The following is a 14,179-nucleotide window of genomic DNA, read 5'->3' as shown; positions in this document are numbered from 1 at the left end:
CATATATTATTTAATAATGTATTTAATCCTTTGCGTATTTATTCCATGGCAGGAAAACATAATTATATTATGTAATAGATACTATGAGTGTTAGCTAGCGTTAACTTTCACCAAACGTTATATTAATCATAATTATATATAATCATTATAACCATATCTAATCGACGAATATAATAATTCATGTTGTACAAATTTTTTTAAAAAAATACGGCCCGGCCCGGGTATTTTTTAAAAAAAATTTTCAGGCCCGGCCCGGGTTTTTTAAAAAAAATTTTCAGGCCCGGCCCGGGTTTTTTAAAAAAAAATTTTCAGGCCCGGCCCGGGTTTTTTAAAAAAAAATTTTCAGGCCCGGCCCGGCGGGTATATTTTAAAAATTTTAAATGCCGGGCTTAGGGCCGGGCCTGCAGGTCTCTGATATAGTACTCCTTTAAAAGATGCTTTTTTTTATTATCAATTATAATTAACCCAATTTTAAAATTTGAATCCTTTTTCACCCATACTTTACTGTCTATCTTGTCTTTTAATTTACTCAATACCTATCTTAATGATCTGCATCGGGCCTAATTTTTTAAGCCCGGTCCTGATAGAAATTTTTTTTAAAAAGGCTTAGCCCGAACCCGAATTTTTTTTTATTTGTCCCAAAGTAAAAATTATTTGTCCGCCCGATAGAAATTAATTTTTTTTGGCTTTTAATTTATTTTTTATATTTAACATTTTGTATTACAAAAAAATATATTTATTAATATTTAATTATTTATTTAAAATACTACTATCAAAAATACCTATAAACCAAACAAAATAATAATTATAATATTAAATTACACAACTATAAATTAGATTCATATTTATAATTATCATTTAAAAATAATCATCAACATTTTCTGGTTTCAATATATTTCTTTTTTCTTCTAATATCCTTCCAATCTTTGAAAAAGTTCGCTCTGGTGGACTTTGCAGGAATTGGTAGAATTTTTCTAGCCAATTTTGTCATCTTTGGTAATTTAATTTCATTTTTACTCCACCATTTTAATATATCCTTTTCCATTCTCTTTTATATTCAATTTTCTTATAAACTTCTAGCTCATCTGTTTCCTTTTTTTCATATTCTTCCTCATTGTCCTCCTAACTTTCATATTCATGGCCTGATATATAAAAATAAGATAATAGAACAATTTTAAATGAACCTTTATCTTTTAGGAGATTCCACAATTTGTGAAACGCCTTGTATATATAAATCCATCATTTGAAGGTTTACAATATTCTTCAGAATTAATTATATTCATGACTGAGTTCTCGACTTCTAATCTTTTCATTGATGATAACATTCTTAATTTTCTATATTTGGGGCATAAAAATGTTGCTATTTTTATGCAAAATATCGATTTTAAATTTAGATAATAAAAAATTTTTTAAATTGGTTTTTATTTGTTTTATTTCATTGTTTTGGTAAAAAGTATCATTTAAATCCCTCGTGAAGAATATTATTAAAGCATAGCAGTACTTTATATAAAGTAGGATTACTATCTCCTTCTAGTTCTTTAGTGGCTTTATCAAAATGATGTAAAATATCAATCAAATTTTTTAAAATAGATTTCTCCAAGTTTTCCATTTTATTAATATCTCCCTTGGATGATAAAAAATTGACGATATCATCATATTGAAACAGATTTCAACTTATATAATTTCATTCCATCTTGTTGTAATGTTTTGCCTAAAAATTGAATCATGCTGCTTTGTTAAAAATACATGGTTAATTTTTTTTAGCAGAAATAAGGGTTTGATATATATTAGGAGCGATAATTTTCAAAGATTTTTCCTTAAAGGTATTTCGTAAAACAGTGTAATCTGGTGTAATTTTTCTAGGACTTTAATTATATTAGGTCCTTGATCAGATATAAATTTATTTTATTAACCAAATTTGTTCTAATTTGATCTGTCATAACTATAGCCTTTCTTGATAAAGTAGTTAGATGGGGAATAATTTCGCTACAGTCAATATTACTGTAAATGGAGCCGATTTGAATAAATTTTGAGCCATTTTTATGAAACTATCTCCGATTATCGATTCAAAGGCACGCATGTCCTTGGCGCAATAATAAATCATGGTATCACATATTTTCTTTTTAATAGTTTAGGAATAGAGGAATCGTGATTCTTAACGCACTTGTGACGTCTTAAGTGATAATTACCAGATATACTTTTATATTGAAATATACTATTACATTTTTTGCATTGGACATAACCAAGCTTTTTATTTTTATCATCAAATATGTCTTCAAAATTTTCCCATATATTGCTTTCTAAATGGGGCATACAAATATATGTCATCATTGATATGTCCCATTCTTCATGTGATTTTTTTTAAAAAATACATCCATCAGGTTTTTAATTTTTAACTTATATTTTAAATTTTATAAAAAAATTAATTTAAATTTTATAAAAAAAATTATAATTTAAATTTTATACCCAAAATAAAAGATATATAACATATACCGCCTAGTTTCTAAATAAATAAAATTAAATATTTTTATTTTACAAATAGAAAATGTTGACGCCTAGTTTCTTAGAAAAAATTTCAAAAGTTTAATGATATATTTATTATTATGCCAAAAATAAAAGATACATGCCATATGGCGTCTAGTTTCTACAAATATTAAATATTTTTAATTTACAAAAAAATATTGGCGCCAATTTATTAATTATATTTTAAAATTTTTTCAAGGTCCGGTTCGAATTTTTTTAAAAATAGTTGGCTCGACCCACCACGAACGCAAATTTTTTAAAAAAAATAAGCCTCGGGCCGGGCCAGGTACTTGCCGGGTCTACTTTTGCAGATCTCTACCTAACTATTTAAACATCATTTTAGAAAATATCACTTGTAACATATCCTTACTTAATATATATATAATTAATTTTACAATTTATTAGTTTCCCATTGGTATCAAATTTTATTTTCATTTCTTTTGAAAAATTAGTACGCCTTTAGTTTCTATAAAAAATATGATGAATATAATTTCTTCCTCAGCTTATTTTCACCCATGTTTGAAGAATCAAATCAAATTTGATAACAAAGACAACTGCCTTTTCTACTGGTTGCTCATAATGTGTTCCGCAACTACCTCGGACTCAGAGTACACGTCTCCCTTTCCGTAGGCACCATTGTAAAAAATAATATATAACTCCATCAATTCTATAAAAATAATACACCTTGATAAAAAATTTTCTCTGTATTTAAACCATCACTTCATTTTCAGAAACAAAGAGAATCCAAATTCCATTCATCTTTTCTTGAATAAATATTAAGGACATCATATTGATATTCGACGTACACTACCCCTAAAGTATCATATAAAATTAAATATATATATAGGAATCTACGATATTTATACATTATTTGATTGTCATTTGATATTAGACAAAATTAAATATAATGTAAAATACGAACTATGACAATCACGTTAAGTTAACAATAATAAAATTATTTTACTTGTTTCGAAAAAAAAAATATTATTAATAATTTTTTTAAATTTGGCATGAAAACATAATTGAAAAAGATGATAATGGGAGAGGTGAATATAAGTGGTCAGATGCGAATCTCCTATGAATATCCCCACTCCCCTCACCTTTTTGACATGATTGCAGTTCTAAAAATTAAAATATTGTTCGAATCCGGGCTAGATTATTTCTTGAAATAATTTAATATTAGACAATTTCATGTTCTCAATCAAAGAAATTAAGCAGATACTTATTTCTGCAAACCCCCAGAAATAGGTATGAGGGTTAGTATAAGGTTTTATTAATAAAAAGATTTAATATATATATAAATCAAAAATATTATACAAATTTTCAAGCTATTTTTAAGTTATTTTTAAGTTTAATCTAACTCAAAAATATTAAGAAAACGCCATATAAGCGTTTTTCTTAAACGATAATTTTTTGATTCATTTGAAACATTCGTACATTATATATCAGCCGTTTTAGGAAAATATGCTAAATGGAAAATTTTAAAAAAAACGAGAATAAATTTTTAAGATATCAAGTCTTAAAAAATTGGGTGAGCAAAATTCTCTGTAATGATAATAGTATCATAGAAAATACGGAAAATATATTTCACGATGGTATTCTTTTATGTAAATTGTTAAATCATATTAAAAATCATAAAATTTGTAATTTTACTGAAAACATTGTAAATGAACATTCGAAGATGGAAAATATTCAAAAAGCTTTGATTCTAATGAAAGAAGATGGAATCAAATTAATAAATATAAGTATGATTTAAATTAAAATATAATTATTGGTATATATAAAATATTTCATATTTTAATATTCAGTTTTATTATTTTATTATATGATTTTATCTTTAGTATTAGTTTAGTAATATGTTGAAAACATTGTTAACAAAATAGCTAATTAAAAAAAAATATTTGAGTTTAAAAACATGGCAAAATATTAATTTAGATTTATAACAGACCCTTTAGAAAGATTTAATTAAGAAAATATTGGATTGGCTGATATAATGGATATCCGATTTTTTGTTTTTTAAACTTTATTTTAGATTAGGCCCCTACAAGTTAACCCCCAAAAATTTAATTTAAAAAAAATTGGGATAACTCATAATTTTTTTTAAAAAAAAATAAGTTATTTGGGTATAGATAAAAAATTAAAAAATAAAAATATAACTAAAATTTTCTCATGGTTTGGATAAAGGAGTTCATGATTTTTACTGTATTTAATTTATACAATACATTTAAAAATTTTGGGACAGATTTAGGCATAGAAATTAGAGGGCTTGCCATTGCTTTAGAACAGAAACTGTTATGATGAAAGCACAGAATATATGGACAACATTTTTTATATTTTGTTCTCATTAAATTTGAACATCATATAAAATAATAAAAAAAAAATGTCAATACCCCTATTTTTATCATTTTTTGGAATAAATTCTAATTCAAAATGAACATTTATAAAAAAAATATTTTTATATTTGAACTTATAATTTAGAATTTATTCATTAAATAAATTCTAAATAAATTTATATGTATAAAATAATTTTGTTCATCAATGGTACTGCATAAAAGTATATTATAAAATAATCAATTGATCTTAAAAAATTAACTTTTCTAGCTTAACAATTAATATTTAATCATATAAAAAAAATTGTATATATTGTTATTTCAATAATTAATGGACATCATGGCTAAAGGATTTATATTATATTCTACATGAAAAATATATCCTTCACAATCATGAACTGATATCTATAGATTTAAAAGGAAGGAAAAATATTATGCAATAATTTCATCAAAATGTTAAATTATTGCTTACTTTTGTATTTGAGAAAGTTCCAACTAATTATGCACATGCAATTTACATGTTATTTTAGAAAATAAAATAAGTTAATGCCATTCTTAATTTCCTTCATTAAAAAAATTTGATTCTATATTATTTTCTAAACCTTATGGCAAAATCATCCTCATACATAAAAAATAAGAATATTTGTATATTCGTTTCCATAAAAAAATCACAATTTTTTAAATAAATTATTTTGATAAAATGGAGTACCTTAAAATATAATAAAAAGATTTACATGCAAAATAATTTTTACCAAAAAATGTTTTTATATTGAAAATTAGTGTTGTTAAACACCTTATTTTGAGCCGATTTTTAAAAATGGCTAACTCAATATTTAATTAGGAAAAATATTATGCAAGCCTTAAGATTTTGCTCACAGGTGGCATAAAAATCTGAACATCTATTAACGAAATCTTGAGGCTCAGACACTTGAGTTAGCCGTTTTTAAAAATCGGCTCAAATCGAGCCATTTAACAACACTATTGATAATAAAAAAAAATTATATATATGTTTTATAATTTGTATGTTTTTATATTTAATTTTAATATAATTTTATATAGTTATTTTTATTACATTTTTTAAAATAAATAAAAGTTTAATATTTAAAAATAACTTATTGAACCCTATACTAGAGGTATGCAATGGGCTGGTATTTAGCCAAAAAGCCCACCCACTCGTTGTTTGGGAATTTTTATAAACCGCCTGCCCACTTATATATTTTTTTAAAAAATTATCCGCCCGGGTGCCCATATAAATTTTGTTTAACCCACCCGCCTCATGTTTAAAATTATTCTAAGGCTGGTTTGGCTCTTTATTCATTTATCTTCATGTATCTTTAATTAAACTTATGTAATATGCAAACGATTATTTTTAATAAATTGAAGACTGTTCTGCTCATTTCGCCTGAAAAATATTAAAAATTCACCCACCCCCATGCCCTCCCATTGCTAAAAATTTTTTTAAACCTGCCGCCACCCGCCCAATGTCCGAAGTATGGACGGACGTAGGCGGAGGGTTAGACCTGTACTCTGAACTCAAAATTTTAAAAAAGGGTTCGGGTTTGGTTTCAGTAAAATATTGAGGCGGGTTCTGGTTCACAGCCCTGTAAAAAAGTGTAAAGGAAGGTGCCACTTATAAAATACGGTAGAAGAAGTAAAGCAATAAACTAAAAAAGAAAATTACCCAAAATTTTTATGTTTTTATTTTATTAAGAAATATTTATAGTAAATAAAAATCATGCGAATTTAAATATCATTAATGAACAAAGATCTCAAATTTTATCCTCAAAATTTTTATTAATTATTTTATTAATTGATTTAATTAACTCGTTGTCATGTGCCGAAACGAGTTGTTATTTTCCCTCACTTATTTGTATTAAAGCTAAAATATATAAGTGAAAATTCTGATCATCATTAAAAGAAATAATATTTAACTAAATTATACATATAGATCCATATTATAATTATTCTTTAAGGGTTGTAAATAACTTAATAAAATAAGACATTATAAATATAAACCTTTATACAAATTTAAAGAAGATATATTTTTAGAATTTTAAAGTTTAGAGACTTTTTGATAAATATTTTAATTTAAACTCCTTTAAAAAAAATTTATACACAGATTTTTACTATTACATTATCTAATATATATAATTGCCGTAATCAAGAAATGAACGTTTTCCTATAACCTTAATGTTAATTTTTATTTTTGGTATCAACTTTCCTATCATCTTAATGTTAAATAAATCGAAGGAGACTATATATCTCTAATGTTAAATTATTTTTTTTTTAAAAAAAGTAAATTTTTTAATTTTTTTTAAAAAAACATCTACGAGATTCTAACCACTGACTTAACGTTCGTTAGACAAACGTTCTTTCCAATCACCCCCCTTCTATATTTAATTTTATAATACAATTTTTCTTATATATGAAACTATATTATGATAAAGTAATTTAAATATATCAATATTTATCTTTTTTATTGGAAGCTCCAGGTTTGGGAAAACAATTTCAAAATTATTATCGGTTGGCCAGGTTTGAGAAAATTTTTTTAAAATTATAATGGGTCGGGCTGGGCTTAGAAAATATTTTTATAATATTTTTTATTGGAACTGAAAAAAATTTCAAAATTATTATTGGTTGGTCAGGTTTAAGAAAAATAGGTCGGGATGGGCTTGGAAATTATTTTTATAAATTATATTGGGCTACGCTTGGACACTTAGGAATTTTTTTAACCAAGGCCCATAAAATCTGATTTTGATTGTATTTTTAATTCCATTATGATTTTTTAAAATTTTTATTCTAGTTCTCACCTACCAAAATTATTATGATCTTTGGTTGGGGTTGGGAAAATTTTTTCAAAATTATTATGGCCTTGGACCTTGCTTGGGAATTTTTTTAATATTAAATAATAGGCAGATGATCAGTAATATTTTAACAAATAATATTAATATGGGTATCAAGTAAAAGCTTTAAATATATTTTGACTCAATAGCATTTAAACTTAGTTTTAATGGATTGACCTGACCTGAAGGTGGGAGGGGGTTATAAAGAATAAAAATTTAAGGGTGTATCGATAACACTTTTTGGAGGCCGATCCGATATTCCAGATATTAAATTGATATCGGCCGATAACCGATCCGATATCATATCTAATTTTGTATTCTGTAAAGATACCGGTTTTAATTTTTAATATACTTTTTATTAGTACAACATCTATAATTTTACTATACCATAACATATGTCATTTAAAAATATTATAATGATCACTTATAGTTTATATTCAATTCAATTGCTATTATTTATATAATAAGTAATAACATTAATCTATTTACATTATGAAATTTGAAATTAATATTTAAAATTAATATATCGAAGATTTATTTTAGAAATACCAAAATTTCCAATTTATCAGAGATCGGTCTGCGGTGATGGGGACTGAAAACAGATTCTTGAAGAGATTAATGAACACTTTTTTAAACAGAATGCGAAAAAAAAAATTATATTGCAGAATGTATATTAACTAATTATTACTATTAAAAAAATTAAACATAAAAATATATTTCGATTTTATTTATAAAAATAAATGGTTTTTTAGATATAACTTTTTTTAAATTTTGTTAAAAGCGCTATTTTATATCGGATCGAAAAAATTTATAATATTTGCCGATAACCGATATTTTAAAATGAGGGAAATATCGGCCCGATCCGAACCGATATAAAATATCGGTACATCCCTAAAAATTGTATTATTTTCAAATAATAGGTAACAACTATCATAAGAGTAAGGAAAAAATTCTCATTCCCCGTCATTTTTGACGGACTCAGCAAACTAACGGGAGATCTGGTACTCTTAGTTATATATTTCATTTTGCCCTTCAAGAAAGACGGGTCATCATACTTTTCTCCCCTATTCGATGATAGATGAATCAGAAATTAAGAATATCTTATGAGGTGTAATTCACAATTTTATCTCTTTTTCGCCTACATTTTAATATTTTTATAAAATATATTAATTATGTATATATAATACCATATACACAAACTAATTACTCCTCAACCCCGTTATTCTTGACGGTTATTAACTATTATAAAATAACGACAAAAAAATCAATGTATTTATCAATATCGTATTGGTCACGAAAATTAATATCTGATCGGTGAAAAAATTGAGAATGGGTCAGCCCTACAAAATATCATTATTTTCGTTAGCTATATAAAACTGTTATATCTGTATTTGCTTCTATAGTTGCGGCTAATCGTTGTGGTAGATTCTATCTTACATTATGAGAGATCGATTTCCATATAAACTCAATTTATTTATTCTTCAAAGGATCCTTTGTTCTAAGTCGCTGAATTGTAAACTTTCGGAATATACCTCAGATATTTTCAAGAGGATTGAGATCTGCTGCATGATAACCTATTGATATGATTATTTGAATGTTTTTGAAAATTTCGCGGTATGATAAAGATATCCATTTTTCTGAAAAGAGTGATTTGCTTCATGTCCTAATAAATGAATTGATGATATCAATACTTAGATCGTATGTCCCAAAATCTATATAAAATTTTGATTCATCGCTGATTGCGTTCCCCATTGCTCTTTTGTCTAATTTACGTATTTAAAATCGCAATTTAATATTTTCTTTTTGTAATGTTGTCAAAGATGGTTTTCTTCTCTTAGGTTATATGAAATAGCATGTTGCAGCAACATTTCAAATGAGTTTTTTTAAAACCTTATATAAGGAATACTATTAAATTAATCTTCATCAATTAATTAATATGGAAACTTGTTCAATTATAGAAATTCGATAAAATATTTTTGAAGAATTGACATTTCGATTTTAAGAACTATTATTAATAATATCCTCTCCATTAAATCAGTTTTCTTTAGATGTCCTCTATTAAGGATCCAAAAACTTTGCTATTTTTATAATTCTGATGTCTCTAATGGTTGATTGAATGGCCATTTGAATTACGGATAGTAATGTTCTAGACAAAAAGACCCGGATAAAATTACCTCAGACAAAAAGATCAGGACAAAATTACCCCTCACCAAAAGACACTGAACAAAAATAGCCATAAAAAGACACTGGACAAAAATCCCCCAATTTTAGAAATTTGTTTAAATGCTTATAAGAGGGGATAATTTTAAAAATATATACCTTTTTATAAGCGTTTGATTTTTTTTTACAAATTGTCCTTGGGTCTGAGATATTTTTGTCGAAAATTCCTATCTTTGACTCAATTCCACTTTCAAACACGATTTTAATATTAAATATCATCGCCAATTATTTGAAGCTAGAAATTAATACTATTAGGAGTCAATTAATTCGAGTTATTTTCAAAATTTTAATATATTAAATATGGCCTCTAATGTTTTATAAGCGAGAAAATGATGAAAACAGTCGTTTTATAATGGTTCACTATGTTATGAAATGACTATCTATGGCGAATTACAGTACTTTATATTAAACATACTTGGTTTCCAATGGTACACCGAACTAAAAAAATCCTTAGATAATTTTTGAAAGCAAAATTTATCACATTAAAATATTTAATAATTATAATATAATGAACTATTCAAGGATGTTAAGTTGTTGATATTGATAAAAAAATAATACGAGATATGAAGTATTAAAAGAGTAGTATTAAAATCAAATTATGCTGCATTAACGCTCGAGAAATCAAAATTGTTCCCATGTAAGTTTTAAGACTTAATTACGTCACCTTTAATGTCATAACGGTTTTAATTCTTTTAGGCAGAGTTCTAATATTTTTTAGAATTATTGCCCATTTTTTTTTGTATGCCTCAGATTTTTAAAATCATGGTTGATAAAGGCCATTTCAGTAAACCCAAATCTTTGCCCGATGAAATTTTGATCGATTTTTATGTATGAGGGCTTGACACATTTTCTTGTTGAAAACCGCTTGTGGAAACTTACATTCGTTAAATCAATGAGAGCTTTTTCAATAAAACAGCAAGACACATGTTGCCTAAACCTTTTTTCCGTTAATTAACCCTTTTAATATAGTCTGTTTTCTGCGGCTTTTTCATTGCCATAAAAATGACAGAATCAGATAAAGATTTTTTTAAGATTAAAAATTTACCTCATAAAGTGAGAAACCTATTGAATGAAACTGTATTAATAAAATGATTTTAACTGAGCAATTAATTCCAATCGGATATTATATTACTGGTACATGAATGCCTATTTTCCATCTATTTTTCAAACATATCAAATTTAGTTGAGTTGGTAACCCTTTCCAACTTCTTTTTCATGAAAAAAATGAGTATTTTAGAATATATACATACCATAAATAGTTTCACGACTATTCATCAATATTTCAGATTTTTTTGCCCTATGGAATCCCATCTTTATGAGATTGGGTTTTTTTATTCCAAAGAACTGGATAACCATACATTATTTAATAAAAGTGCAACTTTAAAAAATATTATAAGCACATAAAACAATAGATAGCAATATTAAACATGAAAACAGAAGATACGAACCGTTAACTTATTTGATTTTTTTAAAATAGTAGATCAATTTGATTCACGAATGGTTAGTGGCGTTCATTTTGATTCCTAATAACTAAAATTTAATTATCATTAATAAAATTTATTGATTTTACTCTTAATATGTAAGGCATATATGTCTCTATAAGGTTTATTAATTAAGGCTTTATCACATCCTGTCTAAATGAAATTTTATTTTGAAATGTAATAGTTATGAAAATAAAATTTATGGAAATCTAATAAGGTAATATATAATTTTCTTTTTTAGAATCATTTTAATATAAAAAGCATTTGTTATTTTCTGTTATCTTAAAATTATAAATACTGTATATTTGTGTAATCTACCCCCCCCCCCCTTCTCAAATCCCCCATCGAAGTAAAATCCTAGATACGCCACTGAGAGTTACATTAATATCTAATTTATGGTCCATTTAGTTTAGTTGTATATATGATTAATAGAATTAGCGGGACCAAATTCAAAATTAAAATTTATATAATATAATGTAATATTACAAATCCATAACAAATTTATATGTCTTTATTAAACCTTTTTTTTTTCCGCGAGAAAAAAATAATAGCAAAAAATGACTCTTGTTCCTTATAATAATGGCAAGAATTATATTTTAGCAAGAAGAATGCAACTAAAAAATAAAATAGTAATATACATTTTTTTAACCCAGTTATAAATATTTTATAAAAAAGTTTAAAAATAAAACGATCATTATAAGAAAGTCATGACCAGTTAAAATTAAATAACATAGATAACACTTATTTGTGTATTGTCTGTTTTCATCTCATTCACTAAATTTAAAATGATGCTTCTACCTATTTAAATAATAAAACATCGATCATGAAAACATATTTCTTTAACAAAAATAATATTATCAATATTACTAAATATTTTGAATATTCAATTTTATTGTCACAAGTTTGTAAAACTAAAAATGAGAAATTGGTTAATTAATGGTCAATTAATTTGTGTATTAGAGGTCTGCATTTGGCGGGTTTTTAGCCCGTCCGCCCACCCATCCATCTAAGTGAGCGAGCGGGTATAATTTTAAAAAAAACGACAGGCTGGTTAAGAAAAATATTTAACTATGGGGGAGCGGGTTAAAAAATTTACAACTTTTATTTGTTATTTAAAATTATTTAAGTAAATATTAAAAAAAATATGCTCCCTGGAATTTCAACATTTTTAATATCAAAGCAGGGATCCAAACCAAACCTGAACCGAACCGTTAAACCGCTAAAAATCGGTATTTTTATCAAACCTAAACCGAACCTAACCTCTAAAAAATTTCTAGCCGAACCGCTAAAATGCCTCTGAACCGGTTCGAGTCTCATAATTTTATGCTTATAAAATAATGTGTAAGTTATTACTAGTAGTATATTGCAAAAATTTTAATTATATTCAAATTGTTTTAAAAATTATTATCAATCACATTTGATTGATAAACGTCAGTCATAATTTTTATAAACTTTAGTATATTGCCATTTTACAACATTTTTTAAATATTTTAAGCTTATAAATTATAATGCCTAGAAAAAAATTAAATCTAATATATAAATTATTTACATATAGTATTATAAATGACACATCAAATGTGATATCATACTGGCAATGCCAGCTACCCAAGTTACTGTGGAAAGATGTTTTTCAACAATATTTATATTATCTCCTTATAGATGTAATTTGAGTGATACGAATTTTGAAAATATATTAATTGTTCGGCTTAATAAAAAAATTTGTTCATATTAAAATTATTCATTGATATATTTATTTGTTATATTTATAAATTAAATATTATTTTATAATGTGCAATTAATAAAAATGAAGGTTTGTAATTATGAAATAAAAAATTTTTTTTTCTTATACATAATCCTAAAGTAGGTTTGAATACAAAAGTGTTGAAACCGGTTTTTAGAGGTTCGAACCGAACCGATATTTTTATTTTTTGCGAACTGAACCTGAACCTTGAACCGTTATTTTTATCCGAACCTGAACCGAACCGATATTCGTTTCGGTTTGGATCCCTGTATCAAAGTACCGATAACTGAGGATGTTTTCGTCGAAAGAATAATTTGGTAAAAAATATATCAAAAACATGTTCGATTTGATTTGCATGGATTAATATAATATCGTGGATAAATATCTGATTTTACCCATTTCCCTAAAAAGCAAAGAGAATTAAATTAAAGATTATTAAATTAAACAATGTTTGAAATAGATAGCATCAACGTCAAGATTAAATAACTACAGATGGGAAGATGTGGCTTTTACAGAGGAGAGCATTACCTAATGATATAAAATAATATTTAAATATTAAAATAACAAGTTTTTGTATAATTTAGCATGATTTTAGGCTACTTAGTTTAGTTTAAATTTACAAACAATTAATTTTACTTTTTTTTTGTTTATTTTAATGGTTTCACTTTTTTTTAAATATCTCACTTGTATACTTCAAACGGATCTCTTACTATACTTTGATGGAAACGACAAGAAAATGATTTATCAAAGCTATCAAGATTAGCTAAAAAAATATTGACAATTCCAGAAATCAGTGCTTCTTCTGAACGAGGAATTAGCATTGTTGAAAGGTTTTCAGTATCAATAAATATTAGTTTTGTATATTACATAAATATGTTATTAGATCAAATAAATTCTTTATCCGTAATTCAAATTGAATTTTTTTTTTAAACTTATAGGGATGTAGCGCTGAAACTAAATATTTTTTTTTATAGATGCTTTAAAAAATTGAAAGAATGAGCTCATTTAAATTTTATATGGGCGGCCTGTGTTAAATTTTTT

The 14,179-nt window shown here is 25.4% G+C and overlaps 1 protein-coding gene across 1 annotated transcript in view; it reads left to right on the top strand.

Moving 5' to 3' along the window:
* The first annotated feature begins 4,156 nt into the window (after nucleotides 1-4,156).
* The window catches only part of LOC135929328 (uncharacterized), an 85,061-nt gene continuing 75,038 nt past the window's right edge, over nucleotides 4,157-14,179 (top strand). Inside the window, exon 1 of the mRNA XM_065465865.1 lies at nucleotides 4,157-4,268. Within this exon, the coding sequence (XP_065321937.1) occupies nucleotides 4,205-4,268 (64 nt within the window). The 5' untranslated portion in view covers nucleotides 4,157-4,204. The remainder of the gene's footprint in view (nucleotides 4,269-14,179) is intronic.

Source organism: Gordionus sp. m RMFG-2023, chromosome 1 (genome assembly GCF_954871325.1).
Source record: "Gordionus sp. m RMFG-2023 chromosome 1, tfGorSpeb1-WG-v2, whole genome shotgun sequence".
NCBI lineage: Eukaryota > Metazoa > Nematomorpha > Gordioida > Chordodea > Parachordodidae > Gordionus > Gordionus sp. m RMFG-2023.
The sequence above is the reverse complement of the archived record's forward strand: the minus strand, read 5'-3'. Positions and strand labels throughout refer to the sequence as shown.